The sequence below is a fragment of the Podarcis melisellensis genome (genome assembly GCF_964234715.1).
Source record: "Podarcis melisellensis genome assembly, chromosome: 1".
Classification (NCBI taxonomy): domain Eukaryota; kingdom Metazoa; phylum Chordata; class Lepidosauria; order Squamata; family Lacertidae; genus Podarcis; species Podarcis melisellensis.
Genome location: NC_138528.1, coordinates 57,006,934 through 57,029,327, shown reverse-complemented (window position 1 = coordinate 57,029,327; position 22,394 = coordinate 57,006,934). Strand labels below are relative to the sequence as shown.

The following is a 22,394-nucleotide window of genomic DNA, read 5'->3' as shown; positions in this document are numbered from 1 at the left end:
CTTCTATTTACAGCTAATGGAAGAACAAACCCACTTTCATAACCTCACTTCTTCAAAGAAAGTGGAAGCTTTCTACCTAGTATGGTATTTTTCTTCAATTATGAGGATAGTTTTATTTTCCAATTTTCGCTAACCAAGGAAAAATGATCTTATCGCAGACACAGAAACACTGAATAAAATTCTACAGATGACCTCTCTCTCTCTCTCTCTCTCTCTCTCCCTTCCCTTTTCAAAAAAGGTATTTTAAATTAGAGGTTTTGATACAAACTGAATGCAGTATTTAATAATAGCTAATGAATGGGCACTTGATACGTTGCATAGAGTTCACTCCTACAATGTACTGATTACAGGAGTATCAGTTTAGTATGCAAAACCCCATTAACTCAAAAGGATCCCATGTAATTTTGTGATAGTATAATTTATATCAAATGGGTCAGCAAAACAAAGCAGATAGCAATGAATTGAGGGAGGCAGACATAATAAAAAAGAGGTTCATAGCACTGCAAACCAGCCTTTTCAACTTAACTGGCTGATATGTGTACCCATCCATCAGCCTTGTTTCTCCCTTCACACTCCTTCCTTTTCATTGCTGTCTCTGCCTCCTATTAGGAAAAAATCAACGAACTGCCCAACAACAAAGTGCCTGAGATTAGATGCTTCCGATTTAAGGTACTTCAAGCCAGTTGCTTTGTTATTTTCCCCGGCTGGAGCAGAATAATGGCTTGGTCTGATACTAGTAAGGTAGATGGGTGGAGCACTGGTGGCAGAAGGACTCAGCAGAAGCAGTTTCACCCGCAATATACCACCGAGTGAAGCAACCATGGCGGTTTGGCCCTCATACTGACCCTGGGCGATGTATCAATATGTTGTCCACACCTAATGAACATAGGGCCAATTCACACAGCAGCTGACCATATGTCCAGTGGGACATAGCCAGTGCACACACATCAAGAGATAGGGACAGGACTGGCCTGCATGACCCCACAACCCCCAAACATGTGCTTTTAGCATATGAGGTGTTGGTGTGAGCCCCTTTGAGGTACATAATCGGAATGCATTGCTGCCTTCAGCCTAACTGTCATTAAGCTAATAGGCCCAGTTATTTTTCTACTTCGTTTCAATTTCTTCTTTCATTCTGGTACAAATTGCCATAACTCCACCTTCGAAGCACAACTTGTCCTTTCACCTGTATATAACTGCCTTTTCCACAGTGACCACTGTTTGCCAATTGTTTCTTTTCCAAATGCAATGGCAAAATACTGTATCAATGTGTTGAGGTAACAACACCAAATTTTATGTGTAAACAGCAGAAAGAGGCTCAAAAACAAGGGATACAATCATATGTAACATTCAAACAAATCCCCACCAGTGGTTTTATATCCTGGTTGTGAAAGATGTCATCTAAAAGAATTTGAGAGTTGGGTGTCAAACTGCTGTAAACTGTTGCTGTTTTCATTCATTGTTATTAGAATGTTTAATTTGTATTTTATATAAACGGCTTTGGGGCTGACTTAAGGCTTTGCCCTGAAATGAAAGTTACCATATAAGTACTTTAAATTATAATAAACTAACCATAGTTTGCACAAACTAATTTCCCATATACAGGCATAACTAGGATTTGGCGGGAAACCACAAATGGAGGCTTCCAAACTTCTCACCTGGTACATGAAGGGTGGTAAAAGTGGCAGAGCAACATGTGAACCCAAGGTACTCTCTCTTAATCAACCATGGTTTGTTGTTATTTCTGAATGCAGTTACTTTAAATCTGAAGACAAAAGCTGGCTCCTTTGGCCTGAAAAGCGAGATGAGGGCCGCACCCCATAGTTGCCTTTGACTGGACTTAACCGTCAAGGGGCCCTCTACCTTTTTAACTTTAAATGACCTGTGTGCAAATTCTTTTAAGGAAGCAGGGAGCAACTATTTGTTTATATGCTTGGGGAGTTCTGAGTGTGCAAAAGAAAATGGGCCAAAAGGAAAACTGAGTGGTTCTGTAAGCTTGACAGGGGTCTTTATCCACAATAATGACTCCCACCCTTACAAAAAATGGAGGACTAAAAACACATTCCCATCCCCAGTGAATGGAACAAGGCAAATAAATGCAAAACTATACGTTTGCACTAATTGCCTATGAAGATACTGCATTCCGTTTTTATGCTAAGTGAATCAAAACAATCAGGGAGGGAGAGAGTAATTGTAACTGTAATTATAATTATTTTTGTTGTCTATGTGGAAAGGGATGGTGGTTCTGCTTATTGTTTTCTGTTTACTGTTGTTATGAAAACTTAATAAAACTCATTCGATATAGTAAGCTAGAGCATCTAGGGGACTGATAAAATTCAACCCTAGCTGACTACATTGAGTTCAATGGTACATACTCCAAGTTAAGCGGGTAAGAGATTGCAGCCTGGGAAAATGTGTTATGTAGGTGAGCATTAAAAATATTGGGTTGTATTCCACATAGCACTAAGGCTAAGGTTCCTTCAGTGCAGAGACTTTCCTTGAGAGACAGAACCTTCTCCTCCCATCACCCACCTTCCAAAATCTATTTTGGGGGTTTCCTCAAAACTTCAGAATAGATTGGGGGATGGCGTAGGGTGCATTGTGAAGGAAGAGGGAAAATACCTGTTGCACTAGCAGAGATCCTTGTGCTGGTTTCTCCTAGTGCAAGGGTGGGGAACCATCCAGTTCATGGGCCAATATTGGCCCATTAAGGATGCCAAATTGGTCTATCAGGCCTTCTTCCTCAAACCATGCCCACTCATCAGCTGGCATCACTGGGCAGGAGGACAGGGCTTAATTCTACATTGCCAGCACCACCCTGTTCCAAGCAGCGAATAGGAGTGTGCAGCCTAAATTGCCAGATTTAATCTTGGTTCATCATATGTTAATTTGAGATTAAAGCCCTTGGCCTTCTCCTTTACGTGTAGGAGGAGGGAGATGGAAAGCCGCCCCCCCTCCACAGCCCATTGCCATGCACCCACTTATATGAGAAACAGAGCAAAGTACCATTTGATAAATGGATTCTGACAGCTGGACAGACTTGTCTACTTAACAAATTTAGCCTGGTAAGCATCTGGCCCATGGAGCCAAAAGGGTTCCCCAACCCTGCTAGCACAACCATTTAGTGGAATACAACCCATAACCTCCAACCTGCAGTGTGAAGTCATACAGTCCACAGTTCCGCCACTTCAGTCTCCTGAGCCTAATCTACATGAGTACAGAATTAAATGAGTACACAGTTGAATAACCAACATAAACCATCATAAATTCCCTGAAGATGAATGAGATACAAATATGACAAACAAGTATGTGCAGTAACTTTGTTGCTGCATTTATATTTTTCTTCTCCCAGGTAGAAAATGCGTCAACAACTCTCATTGGTACCAATATGCAAGTTGTCCTGCATCCCCCCCTTTTTTTTTACCTGAAATGGAGATTGACTATTATAGTTCTTCAACTCCTTGTTAGCTCCCCGTAACAACAAAACTCTTGCACAGCTGTCCTGTAAATAAAGCACAGAATTTGTTACAACCTTGTAATCAAGTTACACTGCTGGTATTCAATACACTAATAGAGCCAAACTAGTCATGATGCTAAATGTGCACTATTCTTTTAAGACATGAACAGCTACCAGTGGGAGGCAATTTTCATCAAGAGTATGGCACAAGGTGAGAGATGGTTTAAACCTTTCCACCTATGCCTTGGTTCAGACCAGGCTTCCTCAACCTCGGCCCTCCAGATGTTTTGAGACTACAATTCCCAGCATTCCTGACCACTGGTCCTGCTATCTAGGGATCATGGGAGTTGTAGGCCAAAAACATCTGGAGTGCTGAGGCTGAGAAAGCCTGGTTCAGACAAAAACGGTCCCCTTCCTGAAGTTGCTATTAGTCCTGAAAGGGCATAGAGCGGTTTTGGGGAGTGATTTTTTTATCAGGAATACAGGAGAAGGGATGCTTTTAAAACACCATACCTGTACATCACATTCCTGATAGAAAATCACCACTCCCAGTGGCAATGATGAGTAATAGTTATTTTAAAGGAAAACAGAAAATCCCAGCTTCAGGTGTCACATCCAGCTAGGCCCTAGGTTTAGAACTATGTAAAGTAAGCCCACAACTTGCACACATTTAACTTGTGCACATTGAGCTATACGCGCATGGGGAAAGAATAGATTAAAGGGGGGGCAGAAAGGGGACAAAGTTCTGCAGAAAATGCATTTCTCCCACACCTCTTTGACACAGAGAGAATACAACATCTAGACAAGGGTGTCCTATATTTATTTGAAGATGGTATCCCCCAAACATTGTGATCAAACCATGGAAAGTTTTTCATGTGCAGTATCAACGTAGGTTTGTCATTACTTTTCTCCCAAGAAGCAGCATCTTAAAAAGCAGAGATATCACCTTGCCAACAAAGGTCCATATAGTTAAAGCTATGGTTTTCCCAGTAGTGATGTATGGAAGTAAGAGCTGGACCATAAAGAAGGCTGATCTCCGAATAACTGATGCTTTTGAATTATGGTGCTGGAGGAGACTCTTGAGAGTCCCATGGACTGCAAGAAGATCAAACCTATCCATTCTGAAGGAAATCAGCCCTGAGTGCTCACTGGAAGGACAGATTGTGAAGCTGAGGCTCCAATACTTTGGCCACCTCATGAGAAGAGAAGACTCCTTGGAAAACACCCTGATGTTGGGAAAGATGGAGGGCACAAGGAGAAGGGGACGACAGAGGATGAGATGGTTGGATGGTGTTCTCGAAGCTACTAACATGAGTTTGACCAAACTGCGGGAGGCAGTGGAAGACAGGAATGCCTGGCATGCTCTGGTCCATGGGGTCACAAAGAGTCGGACACAACTAAATGACTAAATAATAACAACAAATCAATGAAGGGAAATGCTTTAAGTATGTATACTAATACCAATTTCAAAACATATACCTCAGCTTCTTCTTTTTTTCTTTTTAAAAAGCATACTGGAAGAGTGTACTCCAAATACAATCATTTCCAAAATTAAGAGATATTTTAGACATACCAAAGAAAAGAAAGATATCTGCTTAGATGGGTTTTTTTAAAGAATTGAAGCAATAATTAATGAAGAAGCAGATGCTCTAACAGATGTTATATGAGTTATAACAGGCCTCATTACTTGTGTATTTCTAAGGCAGTGCAGCATTAGAATCAATATGCCTATAATGTTGAAGTTTTATTAAAAAATAACCTAAAGCTTTGTTTGTTGTAAGTTTTTGAGTATCAAACCTTTGGTATTAACAAATCCAATAAAGAGAGTCTAAAGTGACACAAGTATTTGCTGTTTAGATACCACATCAAACTACTGCAGATTTATGGCTATAAAAAGGCAGCCATTTCACTCATTATTTCACACTGTCCACTCTAATTATACAAAACAAATTTCCAAACTGGTTTCCTGTCAAGCCTATAGACCAGGTGACCAGGGAGAACAAACCAACAACTTCATAGCCCTTATATTCAGGCCCTATAGCTGTTCTTCAGTCTGAACAATCTAAAGCCAAATGAAGTCATTTGACTCCCTCCCTCCTCCTTTCACCCTGCTCACCTCTACCTTGTCTGCTTGTCTTGTGCGTTTACTCGCTCTCTACCTTGTCCTGCTCCTCTCTGTCTTGCCATCACTGCTTTGCCCACAAACCACCACTATGCTTTTGGCGTTTCACCCAATCCTAGAATCACCAACTGCTTGCCACATCCATCAGTACCACACCAGGCTGGACTAGGGGGGTTGAGGCTATTACTACTGTCTATAGGTACACTTCCCCTTAACCAGGAAGCTTCTTGACCTTTGAATGGGCTTAGAGGGTCTGCAGCCAGAGAGACAGATCAGGAATGCTGCTGGTCTATTGATCACTCTGTTGCCTGGTCAGGCTGGCCAAGATAGTCTCTGATATATTGTTGGAGGACCCTAACATGATAATCCTGGGTGACTTCAATATCCATGTAGAGGCTGCTATCAGGCTAGTTCGAGACTACATGGCCTCCATGACAACCATGGTTCTCTCTCAGATGGTCATCTTGAGGGACGGACCAAAGATAGGGGAAGTGCAATCCATTTCCATGTCACAGTCAAACCATTATCTGGTTAAGTCTTGACAGACAATGGCAGTAGAGAAAGCTGGTGATCCTGTTGAAGCCCTCATCTCGCTATGGAATGGCAAGCTTAAACAGGTGGTTGACACAATTGCTCCTGAGAATCTTCTCCAACATTTCAGAACATCTGAGGAGCTCTGTACTATGAAACAGGCCAGAAGAAGACTCGAGTGCAGGTGACACAAACACTTTGGAACTCCCTGCCTACTGAGATCAAGCAGGCACCTTCACTGTACTCTTTTCCAGTGGCGTAGCGTGGGTTGTCAGCACCCGGGGCAAGGCAAGTAATTTGCACCCCCTAACCCGTGGATTTGCGCCCCCTAACCCTAACCCCCAGATGTTGCGCCCGGTGCGGCCGGCCCCCCCTGCTCTTTTCAGCACCTGCTAAAAACATTCCTGTTTAGATAAGTCTACCCAGATGCTTAGAAAATTGAGGTAATCTTAATCTATTTTTCTTTTTCTTTTGTATACTTTAAAGTAGAGTTATAATTTTTTTCTTGGTGTTACTGTTGTTTTATCTTTTGTAAACTGCTTTGAGACTTTTTACAATCAAGCGGTGCATAAATTTTATGAAATAATAAATAAATAAATAAATGATCCATCGTTGCTATGGTAGCTTAGCCTTGTCATGGCTCAGAGATGCTTTAAACCAGGCATCCCCAACCTGCGGCCCTCCAGATGTTTTTGGCCTACAACTCCCATGATCCCTAGCGAACAGAACCAGTGGTCAGGGATGATGGAAATTGTAGTCCAAAACATCTGGAGGGCCGAATGTTGGGGGTGTCTGCTTTAAGGACTCCACACTACATGAAAATATTATTCACTGAAACCAAGAGTTCACCCATTCAAACAGATATACTGAGAGCCTAAGTTTCAGAGATGGTGAAAGGTGGTCCTTACAGTCTATATCTTCCTATGGAAGAAAAAGGTGGAAATGATCCACTGCCAAGAGTCAATACATGCAGAGTTGTATCAGTGTTACTAATCTGAACAAAACTTCATGGTCTGTGTATGGTCCATGGTATGGTCTGATGGCACAGGAGGGTATCACCTTGCTGAAGTTACAAGGTACGGATCTAGGAATCACATGCACATTGCCTTGGATTTTGTGACAGGAGAAATGTGGGATAGAGATGTAAGAAAATAAAGTGAATATGTGCAGCACTCACTGCTAAGTCAGCATGCACAGCTGCTGCCATAAAACCTGTCTCCCACTAATTACTATAAAACACATTATTGACATTTGTAAAGGGCACCAAATTAAAAATGGTGGCTTTATGTTTCCACTCCAGATTGAGGAAGGGGAAATTTTCATTAGGATAACAATATGAGGGGAGGCTTAAATCCCCTTCCCCCAGAGACACAGTCCCAATCAGATTAAACCACATCCACTCCCACTGCTGCCGCTATTCAGCTTCATAAAAACAGCAGAATGTCCAATCACATATTTTCCTGTGTCATGCCTAATGTGGCCCTAAAAGCAAACACGAAATGTAACATTAAAACTTTAAAAGGTTCATCAAAACAAAAGTACATCCCATTGCTCTCACAGACTAAGAAAAATCTGCAGCAACAGATCACTGACCCACTTTCAAGACTGCAGTTAGAGTTCTGTTGCAAGTCCCTCTTACTTGCAGAGTTTTATGTTTAGAGATGCCAAGATAGCAAAACTACTGCGTAAACCAGCAGTTTTGTTGTTGTCATTGTTCTTAGTGAGGGAGAGGAGATGTGTCCGGGAGGAGAGATGCTGAGGAGAAAAGGGGGCAATCACAGTGGTTCAAAATAAGGGGAGGTATGGTGGGGCAGGCCAGGTAAGGGGCACACGATACAGACAGCTGATGACTGTTCCATGTACCAGCCCTTCCTCCAACCTGGGGAGTTGCAGTTGTCCTATCAGCCAGCCACTGGGTCTGCAACAGCTGTTGCTGAATGCCAGGTTGGCTCTGAATAAGACCTCCCTCATCCATTATCTGATTATGGATGAGGAAGCCCATCTGGTCTGCATCACTGAGACCTGGGGGGCTGAGCAGGGTGGAGTTGGTCTCGCCCAGCTATGTCCACCCTGTGATCATCATCTGAGGCCCTTCTTCATGTGCCTCCTCTGCCAGGGAAGGGAGTTGTTTGATAAAGGTACATATTCATATTAATAAGAGTTCAGGTTTTTCAGATAACTATTGCACTCAATAGTTGAAAACAAAGGACTGTGCATCCCAGCTTAGAGAAGAAAAGGCACTTAAACTTCAGGGGACGTTAATATACAACATTAAGGGCCCAAATGCACATTTTGTTAGACATGTATTCACATCTGTGTGGTGTTGTTTTAAAATCAACAAGTCCCCCACAGAGATAAAAACAGCAGTGTGGGTAGTGGGTTGGTGGGGGTATACGTAACCCTTTCCTTGTGCCACAGAACCAACAAAAAGCCTCACACCCTACCTCAAGGCCCAGGACGGAAGCTGCTATTGGCACCAGAGGAGTAGAACAAAAACTAGTGGTATGAAACTGCTTCTTTTAATTTGTGAAATTCATTCATTGTATTCCATTTCTGTTATCTATTTAAGCCTCTTGTTCACCCTACATAAAACAGTGCTTGGCATCTGTATATTAATTAAAAGTGGAAGAATTGGCCAGGCTTTGTTTTCAACTGCCCCCCCATTTATCTTCCAACAACTGACTGGCAAAAATAGCTACATTTCTGATGCATTACTCAAGGATGCCATTCACAGAGCAGCATGAAAGAGTTGCTTCCTAGGGGTGTTAGCAACAAGCCTGCCAGAACTTCTGAAATGTTATCTTCAAACATATGCTTTCGGGTGTCAAATAAAGTACATATTTGTGTTTAGATGTCATAGAATAATACAGCACATTAAAACTCACTTCCAAATATTAAGAATTTAAAAATATATCCTACACAGGAGGAATTGTAAGATTTTCTAACTATGTAAGTCAGATAAGACACCACTCAAACCAAATAATAGAATTAAACACACCACTGACCACCTAAGAGTTTGTTAGTTGTTAATGGTTTGGAAAATATAAGCATAGTTATAACTGACTTTCACCTCCCTTTTCAAAATATATGAAATATTATTGCAGAAGCCGTGTGAGTTAGCCAGCATAATATGTATTTGTATATAATGTATACAGTATATAATTATGTACTGTATCATTGTTAATTATATGTATAATATAATGATGTTATGGCTGATGTCCAATGAAGTATGTCCGCTAGCACAATAATTTCCACTTGCGCAATGGAACTTCCCCTTCCTCTCCTCTCCCTACGTCTCCTCCCCAAATCTGCTCCAGATGGTTGGGGGAAAACCCAGAACAAATTTAGGGGGTATGTGGGCAGAACTGAAGGATGGGGTGTTCCATTTCACAGTGAAAATTACTTACGCTAACCAAGTACTTTGCTGGATACTTCTAAACATCCCAGCAGTGTAGCTTCCAGGTAGCTGAGTGATTGAGAGCCGTGCCACAACTCTCCCACCTCACAAGGTTAGTGTGAGGATGAAAGGGAAAGAGATAACTGCCTTGAGCTTTTCTGGAAGAAAAGTGGAATATTAAAAATGTAATTTATAATTAATACCAGGGAATGGAAATGACTGAATTTTGATCCTTGCAAGGTTTTTAAAAAAATATATCTAGGAATTATTTCTGTTACCTGCTTCATTTCAGTAAGTTATATAAGAACAACGAAACTATAACAACTAACCTGGTTGTAAAGTGCACAGATATGTAACGCTGTGTTTCCAGAGGCATTTTGTGCTCCCATATCAGCTCCATAAAACAGAAAATGTTCTAAATGCTGGACGTGCCCATATCGACAAGCCTATGAAAATAAAAGGTTCATATTTTCATTATGAGATCTACATTTTTAATTCATTTCACTTTTAATTCACATTTAATTCATTTAATTTTTAATTCATTTCACTTTTACACTTCTTGGAAAGGTATTCTGAAGTTTTCAGAACATATTACTATATACAGTGAGGTGTATAGTATTACCAAGTGTGTTGTAAGCTAAGACTCCAAAGTGCAGTGGTCATCCGCTGCCACTCCAACAAGTCCACATTTTCAGAAGTTGTGTACGGCTTGGTGGTGAAGTATCTACTTCAGTAGAGTTTCAACACCAATACCATACACAGTTTTAACATACAATTGCTTTAAAAATTCTAGAATAATTATCTTAACCAGGGAATCTTGTGATAGCGCGATCCTTTTAAAGTAGCAGGTTGTAATAAAGCAGTCTTACTCTAATTTTCCAAAAATTGTCAAGCCAGAAGACGGGGGGGGGGGGATGTACGTTAATATCCTACAACATTACTAGGTTACACTGAAATAAAATGTAAGCTTGATCCTAAGTATAGCACTTTAAAATAGTATAAAAATATAAAAGGCTCTAGATCTGTCTAGTCATTGAAAGAATAGGGAATGCTATAAAGTTTATAGGGAGAACACGCACTATCTCCACACACACCCCAATGCCTCTGTCCCTGCACTTTCCACACCAACATGGAGTGAGAAGCTCTAAAAGAGGCTGAACCTGGAACCTTCCCCACAATCAGGAACCCTGATAATGTAGCCTAACATGCTTAGCAGGCTCCATCAGACCCTTCTGGTTAACTGGAAGGATTGGGAAGTGCCTTGTTTCCTGGTGGCAAGACACTAGCAGAAGCAGGAAAGGAGCAGAGCTTGTTTACATTTAACGATTGTTTGTTTCAAACTATGATTTAATGTGACACGTGAACTGAGCAATTAATGGGAACCTGCTTAGCAATAAAGCATCCAGAAGAACTCGAGAGAGAGAAAATAAACATCTACGTGATAGTGTATCCTCAAATGTCTCACTATCCAAAGGTTCTGAGCTATTCCTGAAACTTTTGCTGTTCTCGTCCTTACTAAGAAATGATCTGGAAACAGGGGTTTGCCTCTTCAGCTAAAACGTCCCAGTCCTGAATTTGTTTTGTGCCTATTGTCCTTTGGGGGACTCCTTCCTATGTAACAATTTTTAAGGTGGGTTCTATTTTCTACCAAGAACTTGTAAGTTATTTGGCAATCTAAACATAGTGGGCTTTATTTGTTTTTCAAGAGATAATTAAGTACGCCCCCCCCCCTCCTCAAAATCAGTTTTTACTGAGACTATCTTTCTCAACAGGTTTTTACCTGCCTTGTTACAAGACTGTTCAGAAGCTCTTTAGAGGTTAGAAAGGCCACTGGGAACACCCTTAGAATTTCTCTAGATGATAATATTTTTTTATTGTTGCTTGCCTTCTGACTGGATCTTCTTTTCCTCCAAAGGGAGGTATAAGGGGTTTTTCGAGGTGAGTGAGAGTTTATTACAATTGCTGGCCTGAAAAGGCCGTATCACTCACTCTAAACTGTAACAACAATCTGGCATCTTTGTGCCTTTTTGACTCTGTGAGTTTAAGCATACAGTAACATTTTTTCCAAGTTTTCTGCATAACCAAAGAAGCCAAAATATTTTATCTTTTCCCCAAACTGAGTATACAATTTGCTGAATTTTATAAATTAATAATCAAAGGTGGTGTTCCCACTGTCATTCCTACCATTATAACAATATTTTAGACATATATTTGAGCTCTTAATACAGAAAGAGTAACTATATACCCAGTGCTTATTTCTTAAAAAATTAAATGTTTTGGGGTTCTCTCATTCTTCTACTCATATTGAAATACTGCCCTTCAATGTGGCCAAACTTAGATTCACAAAATGTTTAGGATTATGCATACCCCTGCGTCCCCCCAGAAAAACCCCACTGTATATACTTATTTAAATTATTAGTAAAGTTAGTATTATAGTAAACTGAAGCTGAAAGCTCCTGGGCATGCCAAATAAAATGCCAAGGCCACTAGATGGCACTAATGATCATATTACAAATCCAGTTTTTAAGGGATGTTGAGAAATAGCTAAAATTATTATTAAAATTATTCTAAATGACTTGCCTTACAAATACCACAAACCAAATACAAACTACAAAAACGTGCATTGACAACAAATTTTACTAATATGTACAAGAGTTGTGTGTGTTATAAATTATTGCAAGTAAAACACATTTTCATATACTGCATATGTATGCTATATAAGTGACTGATTCTGTGGAGAAATTGTGCAAAAATTAGAAAACAGGCCACAAGACGGTCAGCTGACGATTTGGTCTTGAAGAACACTCTGAATGGCCATGTCAAAGGCTGAGCATTTGCCAGTTTGATTTCAAACCGGGGGGGGGGGGGAGGGAATCACCTGACTTCAGGGAGATGAAATATCTGCCTTTCAGATCCAGTTTCCCACCCCTGTTCTGGAAAGTTTAATAGCATTTTTAGGATGCTCCATGTCCTAGGTCATATCCAGAACATCCATTTAATTCAAATGTAAGGTACATTACTTTCCCCAGAGAACTCTGGAAACTGCAGTTTAAGGTGCTAGGTATTGTGCCCTGGTGAAGGGAAACTGCAGTTCCCAGGATTCTTTGTGGGAAGCTATGTACTTTAAATGTGTGTTAAATGTATGGTGTGGATGTGACCACAGCTAGAATTTTCCAGCCTATTAAAAACTGATTTGCTGGAGGTCTGCTGAAGATGCAATGCCATCTACCTTAAATGTGCATTTCTGGAAAGTATTACCTGCATTTTTGTTGTTGTTTTTTTAAAGGATCAAACACAATTTTTTTTAAAAAAGCATATCCTAAATTTCTCCTATGATACCCTCAACCCTTAGGTTAAAATACTACTCCAAGTTAAATTAGCATGAATTAAAGTTATCTACAGACACCTCTAGTGGGACCGATTGTGTTATATCCATCCTTATATAAAATGAGACAGGAAAGCTTCCTGTCTCTATGTAGAACTGCAGGTACAGGTAAGAATAAACAATGCTTTTAGAAAAATTTCTAGAAGGCAAGTGGTGACTGAAGGCTCCTTAACTGTGCCAAGATATTTCACACCTACCACAACAGATAAGACCAAATGGGATTGCATTACAGTCTTCTGAATGATGACTTTCCCCCCTATTGAGCCTGTACTCTTCAATTAGCCCACATTCTTGATGTAAACCAACCTGATTTGTCTCCGATTACAATTACAAAAGACTGCTTTTGATTTCTTATGATAGTTCCCAGTGCAAACAAAGGCCCTGAGGTGCACACAGGGCCTTTTGTAAAGGAAATTATGAATTAATATATCAGGTTCAGCCAGTGTAAGAATTCACAATGAAGCTATGTGCAGATAGAAAGACAGAGAAAACTAACTCAAGGCTTGCCGCTACTGTAAGTGCCAGTGATGGGCTGCGTTTGGAACCCAGAAGAACAGCAATGACCTGCACAGCTGCACAGACTGCAACCCTTCCTCATAGGGGAGTTTCCCCACCTGTCTTAGGAACTCCACTCTGGATTTGTGTAGGGTTTGCTCATTAGCCTTTTCTTCTCCCGAAGTTATCCCATATAGCAGGTTTAGGATCAGAGTTTTCCTTCTCCTAGATGGGCTACCTTCCCCAGTTAACTAGCCCCATTTCCCCCCTCACTTCCCTCTACAGCTTGTGCAGAAACCTCCCTCTTGACTGTTGGGCCCAGTCTTGGTCTCGTCTGCTCAATCTGCCAGAGCCTGTCTTCACCTGCTGGGGAAGTTCCTAACTCACCAAGGGTTTCAGACCCATCAGCTGTTTCAGCTTGCCAATCAAAGCCTTTTTCCCAGGGTGTGGCCACTGTCACATGCTGACAACTCCTAGGAGCCACAGGTGAGAGCTGAATGCAGGGTGGGGACCAAAGGCAGACAAACTACCCTCGAAGAAACACAACATGTCTCCCACCAGAGGTAATACCCCTCCATCAATTTTTCCACTTCTTACCAAAGAAAAAAACCATGCACACCTTCGCAAAGCCACACAACACAGAAGAGAGATGAGTGAGGCATAAAAGCTGCTTATGCACCAGTATGCCACACTCTTTCCACATAAAGCCAAAGGGCCAAATTGCATGTTATCTTCAGCACACAACCTCCATGTCCAATACATAATTTAAAAAAGGGATTATATGGTCCCATTTCCCCAGCCCCAACTTGATCAACTATTAAAACTGGCCTCAAAAGCCACCTGGAGTAAAATATGAAGTGGGGATTGGAGACAGGACTCTCTATGTTTTGGCACCTCACCTCAGGAGCTCCCTTCATGTAAGTTTGCCTGCTGCTGTCGTTATGCACAGCAGTTAAGTTTTAGATGAAAACTTTTCTGTTGTTGAGTTCTTTTAGCTGGAGAAGGCAACTGTTGCTTTTATGGTGGTTTTATTTTTAATTGCCTGCTATGATTTCTAAAGAGTGGCTAGCAAATTATTCAAACAAATAAACAATATGGTTCTAAGATGGCGAATACATTTTGAGTCCAACAAACAAGTAACCCACATTTCCCCATTCCACCCAACCGCGTTGTAAAATTATGTAAATCTGCTGCTCTGGCTGATTATACTAGTTGGCACCTACTGCAGAACCATCTTCCATTTACTTTGCATAGCTTGAACAGGGAAATGGGAATGTGAAACTGTTATGAATCCCTTCTCTGGAGTTTGGTAACACTAATTACTATATGTTTGGCACTCATTTAGACTTATGACTCTCCCAGACTACTAGCATTTCTAGCACTGAAAGCAGTGAAGACGCACAGAGTTAGGGATGCTATGGAGATGAACAAATTGTAGCATTGCCTAATTAATATTGAATTATTCATTCCACTGAGTGGCTCAAGAGGGCACCAGAAGCACTGCTATCAAGTAAGATCCAGAAAGCTTCACCATTCTAATGATAGAGCAGATGGTTCCGCCTGCTAAATACTGTATTGAACCCTGTTCTATTGCAATTGTTTCAGAGCTTCATTCACAAAGTGAGGGAGGCTGTGATTCTTAGAGCTTTATGTACTATTTGGCTGCACATAAAGTGTAAATTTAGAAACTGGTTTAAAAACAAAGGATCCAAAGGGTCAAATTTCCACTGCAACACATACAATGATCACAGCACCTGGCATGTCAGGAAATGCGTTTTTTCTCATGTCATTCCTTATCGATAATCTACATCATTTTGCCCACATAAATAAGGTTCAGACAACTTTTTGAATTCTAGTGGCAGAATTAATTATCAAGAAAAATAGACCAAAAATCTGAAAGAAGGAAAAGCATTTTAAACTATTTTAACTTATTTTATGTGAACATTTTAAATTATTTTATGTGAACCGCCCTGAGACCTTCAGGTATAGGGCGGTATAAAAAACAAACAAACAAACAAACAAACAAGAGTTGTACCATGTATTTTATTCATTTCAATATTTGATTTGAAAGGATCACATTTGATGAAGCCAAAGAAATTACTCAACCAACTTCACATCACAAAAGTGAATTCTTTTGTACTCTTAGCTACTGTTATTTCTTATTGGCACAATCTCCCTTCTTCTTTACTGCAAGTGTCCCAATTTTTGAGCATCCATTATATCATTACCTGAACAAAATCACATGGCTTATCACAGCCAAGAAGATTAAATGACAGTTGGGTAAATGGGGCTGAAGACATCAAGAAAAAAGGAAAAGGAAATATCACACAAAAGGGCAGCACTGAAAGAACATAAATGTATTCACATTGAGTGCCAAAAATCACCCAAAACTGGCAACCTTTTTTCAACACCCACAGAAATTACTACAAATGATGTAAGTAGGCTCAACTCTGCCCTAATTGAAATGGCTTACCAAAATAGAGTAATGTCTGTACAAAGCTAAAGGAGCGACCATGTGCTAGGTGTAGGTTGTTGGAGATCTGGATGCTTCTAATATATTTTAAGATGACAGAAAAATAAATCTCACTGTGCCGGGGGAATGGGAGGCAGGCTACCCCGGGTGTCACCCCTGAAGGGGGTGACAAAATGCCAGGCGGCACTCACTGCGGGGCTTGCAGCACGCCAGAGCCACGTGTCTCTCCTGGGAGTGACGTGGTGGCTTGGGCGCCCACAGGCTCCGCATTGTCCCAAACAGTCTGCCCCCCGCCGCCTCCTCAGCTGTAGGGCGGCTGAGTGGGAGGAGGCAGGCAGACTCCTTGGAGGCCCCACGGAGCGTCCTGCCCTGGCTCGCCCCGCCCTGCGGGCGGCTGGCCCCACCCCTGGGCACAGGGCACGCGCGCCACCCCAGGCGCCCAATCGGCTTGCTCCACTGCTGCACTGTGCACCTGGACTTATCTTAATGCACCAAAGTTAATCTTTCCTACCTGGTGAATCTCTTGCCATCCATTTTCATCTTTGCAACCCACAGTAGCATGTTCATGAAGCAAGAGCTCGCAACAATATGGATCTCCTCCAACTACGGCAGTGTGATACAACGGTGTCAGTCCACAGCTGTCTTTATAATTGGGAGATGCTCCAAGCTCTAAAAGGGTCTGTAAGTAATGACAGGTTTTGAAGAATTAGACTAATAACTAAACAAAGATCTGCAGATACTATGGTTCTTATTTCTGCATAAGGCTGTACACACCATACATATACTCTTCAAAAAAAAACCGAACATCATGCAGGGGAGGAGAGGAAAGATCGGTCGGTCAGCCAAGCAGACATGCTTGTGCTGACAGAATGTTTGTTTTAGTGCAACACTGAATTCCTCATAAAGGTTTAATGAAATTTGGGGTTTTGTGATAATGGCAAAACATAACATCATATACTGTATGTGACCAAGAATGGCAGGTGACCATAGAAACAGTACTGTCAACAAAACCGTTACCTCCAACAGCACATTCAAGTAGGTTTTGAATTTTTCTAGAAGAAATGTTGCTTTTATGTCAATCTATATTTAATGTATTGACTTTGGGATTAGAGTTTTGTTGATTATTGCAAAATGTTGTTAAATAAAACAAAACATGAAATAAGTTAATGTCCAAAACTGTATAACCCAGCACTTTTCTGACCTATTAGGTCCTTCATCAGGAAATTTCAAAATACAGACACTTATTCTTCTGTTCCGCTGTTTGAACAACATGGTCAAAACCCCAACAAATTAAGAAATCCATGCACATTAAGTTTAAAGGGCAAACACTACAAAAGATAGTAACCCGCTGAAACGGATATTCTCTTCCAAAGTCAGATAAATGGCTGTAGCTCTGTTTCCATTTTGCACAAACAGGTATTACCTATCAGGCAACAAGGTAAAGTTTCACCACCCTTTTTATTTCCACCAAAATGAATTCTTTGTTGAAAGCCAATCTTGGAAGTCCAAAGCCAACAAAAGAAACCTTTGAGTGAATGTAGATTAAAAGATCCATTAAGGATGCTGATAATTAACTCAAGCATTTTCCTTCGTACACTCTTCTATATAAAACAATGCATAATGGACATAACATATGAATTACCTTCAGGGTAAGTTGGTTCTTGGCTCTAGCTGCTTTGTGTAATGCTGTCATGCCATCTTTAGCTCTGAAATCTAAATGAGCTCCTCCATTTTTCAGGGCTTTGATAACTTCAACAGTATTGCTAAGTTGAGCTGCCAAAGTCAGTGGGGTTTCTAAAGTGGGAAAGAATGAAAAGAAATAAATAATTATGCAACTCCTCTTAAGTCATATAAAGCATATAAATTCAACTCACTTCATATACACTAGACATTTCATCTTCGCAATTTACTAAAGATGTGTGTATTTTCTGCTAACACGTGAGAATTATTTACTTCATACCTCCACTTTCCAAGTCATGATAGTTAGGATCTAGTCCCCGGTCCAGCATCTTTGTTAGTTTTTCAACAGACAGGTGGTGAACGTGGTCCATACATTTTCGAAAATTAGCCTGAAAGATAGCATTATGTGAAATATTTTACTACTGTAAAATATACAGTTTAGTTATAAGCAACAATCGTCATCTAGTGTGTATCCAAAATCATGTATAAACATTAATAAAAGTATGCATATGAAACACACCTTACTGCCCATTTACTTTTGGTTTATTATTTTATTATTTTTTAGATTTTATATCTCACCCTTCCTCCAAAAGGAGCCCAGGATAATATGTGTTAAACACCTATGCATAGGAATCTATTTCATTTATACATCTTTGTGTGCACACATATTAGTAAATGGTGGCAAGTGCACTGCAGGCTTAAAATAATGCCTACCCAAGGCAATAGTGTTAATGAGGCCCATGCAGAGCTTGTCTGAGGCCTGACAGTGTAAGTCCAGCAGGTTCCTGGCATGGCCCCTGGGCTGGCCTAGCCCTTTGGGGCACAGGCCAAGTGTACCTGGCTGCCTCTCACCCACCTGCACGGGCCTGGTGTTATTGCTCTATCATAGCCTTGACAATCCTTCAATATATTAATGATATTAGCCTGTTAATGTTTCACCAGATCAACTAAATAAATGAAGAAAATGTGCACAGTATCAGATCTTATTAAGAGCCTGGTTGCTATCTGCATTGTAATTTCCTTAGCTTGTTCCTGTTATCAGGGGATTTTAACAAAAGTTGATAAAATACACCTTAAATGACATTTTCTGCTAGTCTTTATTCTTACCACATTAGAGGTCCTTCACTTAGACATACCTTTGTGTGGAGCTTGGCTAGCTGCTTTTCATCAAGATTAAATTGTCTGTACACTCTTTTCTTATACCGAAACTGAAATGGCAACATTATTTGAATGTTACTTTTCATTTTAGAAATATTCTAGAAAAAGAATAGTTATGGTGACTATTATTTTAAAAAACAACCAGGTAAATGTTAACATGCTTTGAAGGGTCAGTTCAAGATACTGGGACATTCAAGATACTGGGACAACCAACAGAATGCTTATGAGTTAATTTAGACAGCACACAAAATCATATTTCCGTACTTACAAATTAACCATGGTTTAGAACTGCTTGTCTGCTTTCATTTTTTCCAGTTCCTTTCTCTATGTGCATCTGTCTATAGAAGCACTTCAGGTATCACAAGCCATAGTCTACACAAACCATAGTTTGGGAACTTACTTCAACCATGGTTTCCTATTCTATTTTGCTGGCTAATCACAACGTATTATTTGTCCATTTATTAATCCCACCAAACAATATCTTAGCATGAACTGAATTTATAAATGTCAACTATCATGGGTGCATGTGCACCCATTAAAAACAGCAGGCCTTTAAAATGCTCAACTATAGTTGATTGCGCCCTATATACTGTATTTTTCCATGTATAAGACTATTTCCTCCAAAAATTTTAAAGATTAAAATTGGGGGTCATCTTATACACAGAATGTTGCAAGTGTTTATTTCTTAATTTTGGGCTCAAAAAATAGGGGTCATCTTATACATGGGAGTATCTTATACACTGATAAATACGGTATTTTATTGAGTTTCTTAAAAAGTATATGTTTAGGCTTACATACGCTATGGAAGTTTTCATGAGGAATTCTTATGCATAAAGAACACTATGAAACTTCAAAGTTTGGGTATATTCCTTAAGCAGAAATTTAGGGCAGCACTGCAATAGCACAGGAAAAATTGGTATTGGTTCAGTTTCTTTCCCTGTTGTTCCTTTTTTTCTCATCTCTCCTGTGTTATCACTTTAGACCAGGGATGAGCAAATAAGTCTGTTTCAGGTCTATATCACTTTTGTGTGCGTTCATTCATTACTTGTTCTGCCCCATTTCTGCATTAAAATGTGCTTTAAAAGTGGTTCAGCACAAAATGCACATCTAAATACATAGTTTAATGTTTCCACAAGATTCAAATTCCTAACATATTTTCTCCTAAAATATACATTTAAAAAACCCTTTTGGTGCATGTGTGTTTTAACTGAAAACTACATAGCAAGATTCAGTGTGAAATCTGAAGGATAACAGTCTTCAAATCTGTACATTAGTCCAGGAGATAATGCTCTAATTCGGTCTGGATCATAATTCACAACAAATGAATTCCACAAGATCCATACTATAGACCAGTGTTTCCCAACCTCTGGTCTCCAGCTGTTTTTGGACTACAATTCCCATCATCCCTGACCACTGGTCTTGCTAGCTAGGGATGATGGGAGTTGTAGTCCAAAAACAGCTGGAGACCAAAGGTTGGGAAACACTAGACACAAAGAAATGGGTGCTGCTGCAAATAGATGGCTGCATTCTGGCCCAACGGTAAGAAACAAATTGTTTGTGATCACCCAGAATAAACTGAAATTCCTGTCCATAGGAGAAGTTAACTCCTTCATAAGAACATGGAATTGTAAGATTTTGTCATTTTGTATTCAAAGCTTAGAAAAGAAATGCTTTTTAGAATACACCTGCTCTAGTCCCCTGAGGCGTGGCCTGTCAACTCACATAATTATATCTCAAATTTGAAAGCAGTGGAGTTCTATATTCTTGTACCATTCTTCTTTTAAAAATAACCTCACTTCCCCCTACCCCAGATTTCTTCATTTAAACTATACAGCAGTTGCTGTTCATGCTCTCAACATGTTGCAATTTCCCCAAAACGTGTAATTATACATTGGAACCAAAGTCAAAAATAGACTTCTGTTTACTAAATGAAATTCAAAAACTACTATGCACAGATGATGAAGAAAAGGAAGATTGCTAGACATGTTGATGAACAAAATTACCATCCTTAATCATTTACTTCAATTCTGGAGGGAGAGAAATGACCATTAGTGTTGCCAATGTTTCCTTTTAAAAATAGTCTTGCTGCCCCATTGTCTTTCTTCTTCCCATCTCTTCCCCCTTAGGAAAGAAGACTTAGTCCAGGCATTCCTTCCTCATCCCCTAGCAAATTAACTCCGTGGCAGTTGTGTCTAGAAGCAACACTACCAAAAGGTAACTGAGCAACTCTTGCTTGTGTTTTTAAAGTGAGATCCTCCTGACCCACAATTGGCTGCAGCCTCTGCTAGGGAAAGCTAACTAGGGCAACCTGGTAGGGAAGTGCTCTATAAGTAAGAGAAATTCAGCTGATGAAGCATCTTGGTCCCACTGACAAAGCAAACACAAGGTAACAAACGGAGTTGACAGCTGTGTGAGAAGGGCAGCATGGACTATGTTTCCCCCCCTTTTGACCTAACAAATCCCATGCACCAAAGTAATTCTATTCAATATTGACAGGTATGCAAGTAGAAAGTAATGTACAAATATCCCGTCTGATAGACATTGAGCTCTTGGACCTCAGGGGACTAGTTCACTTCTGTTGGCCAAGTTGGCTGACCTGGAGAAGCTCAGAGTTGTTGATGGATGAAGCCTTCAGGGAGGCAATAGTAGCATCCCACTCCCAGGGTCTTAGGGAGTGCAATGTTACTCTGAGGAAGAAGGGACCTACTCCTTGAGAGACTAAGAGATACCCTCTCACAGTGAGAAATTTTCTGGGGGAGCAGGAAGCTCCTTGTAGTGTGGAATATCATCATCATTAGTGGCATAGATAAATTGGGGTTGTGACAAGCAGGCACACTGAATGATTATTTGCCTGCCTGGGGCTGAGGTTGAAGATGTCGCACATTGTTTAGAACAGATAACCTGCTAGGTAGGGCTCAGGAAGAGTCAATGGTCACAGTATATGCTGGCACTAACAGCATGGGGAAATGTGGTTGTCCTGGAAGCAAAATTTAGAGCACTTTGTCAAGGATTACCAAAGAGCAAGAGACATTCTTGACAAGATCCTATGTAAATGCCCATCATATTAGCTCCATTATTTCAGTTGTAACTTTTCTCAGATACTCTCTCTCCCCACTCAAAACAGCTTCAGCGTACCAGGATGTGAGTCTTCTGTATATACGTTATACAAGTACCTTAGGGTGAAGGGCAGTTAATAAATTAAAATCAACAACAACCTTCATACTGTTGGTACACAAACCTTAAATAAATGATTGTTCATTAAAATACCTCTAAGGTCGGAACACCCTTGTTTACAGGTTGTGGATATTCCATAAGAAGTCTTTCTTCATCCAGAAATTTCCCATCTCTCCCATTGTTCGCAGGCTGAAACAAGCCATAATTGAGAACATCTTTCAAACTTTGATTCAATGTGCAAAGAATTCGCTGCTTTGCTACCCATACAGAAGCTTCAGGATTAAATCTAATACACTTCTGAAAAACACAAAAAGTAGAAAAGGCAATTAATACACACAAAACATAAATCAATTCACATAAATTATCAGGGCTGCTACATAAGGTGAGTACCTCTTTAATTATTCAATATAAATGCTGATGCTTTATATAAAACAAACAATCTTGTCCATCCCCCAAGAGATAAATAATGACATATTTCATTTTTTTCTCCTTTACCTAGACATATCATATTTAAACTTTCTG

General features: G+C 40.2%; 1 protein-coding gene across 5 annotated transcripts in view; it reads right to left on the bottom strand.

The window, feature by feature from the left end:
- The window catches only part of SHANK2 (SH3 and multiple ankyrin repeat domains 2), a 334,933-nt gene that overhangs the window by 263,509 nt on the left and 49,030 nt on the right, over nt 1-22,394 (bottom strand). For all 5 annotated transcript variants that reach the window (XM_081891148.1, XM_081891150.1, XM_081891145.1 and 2 more), the window contains exons 3-9: nt 21,966-22,169; nt 18,677-18,748; nt 17,821-17,929; nt 17,503-17,654; nt 16,372-16,539; nt 9,837-9,953; nt 3,425-3,502 (exon numbers count right to left, since the gene is read on the bottom strand). In XM_081891148.1, the coding sequence (XP_081747274.1) occupies nt 3,425-3,502; nt 9,837-9,953; nt 16,372-16,539; nt 17,503-17,654; nt 17,821-17,929; nt 18,677-18,748; nt 21,966-22,169 (900 nt within the window). The remainder of the gene's footprint in view (nt 1-3,424; nt 3,503-9,836; nt 9,954-16,371; nt 16,540-17,502; nt 17,655-17,820; nt 17,930-18,676; nt 18,749-21,965; nt 22,170-22,394) is intronic.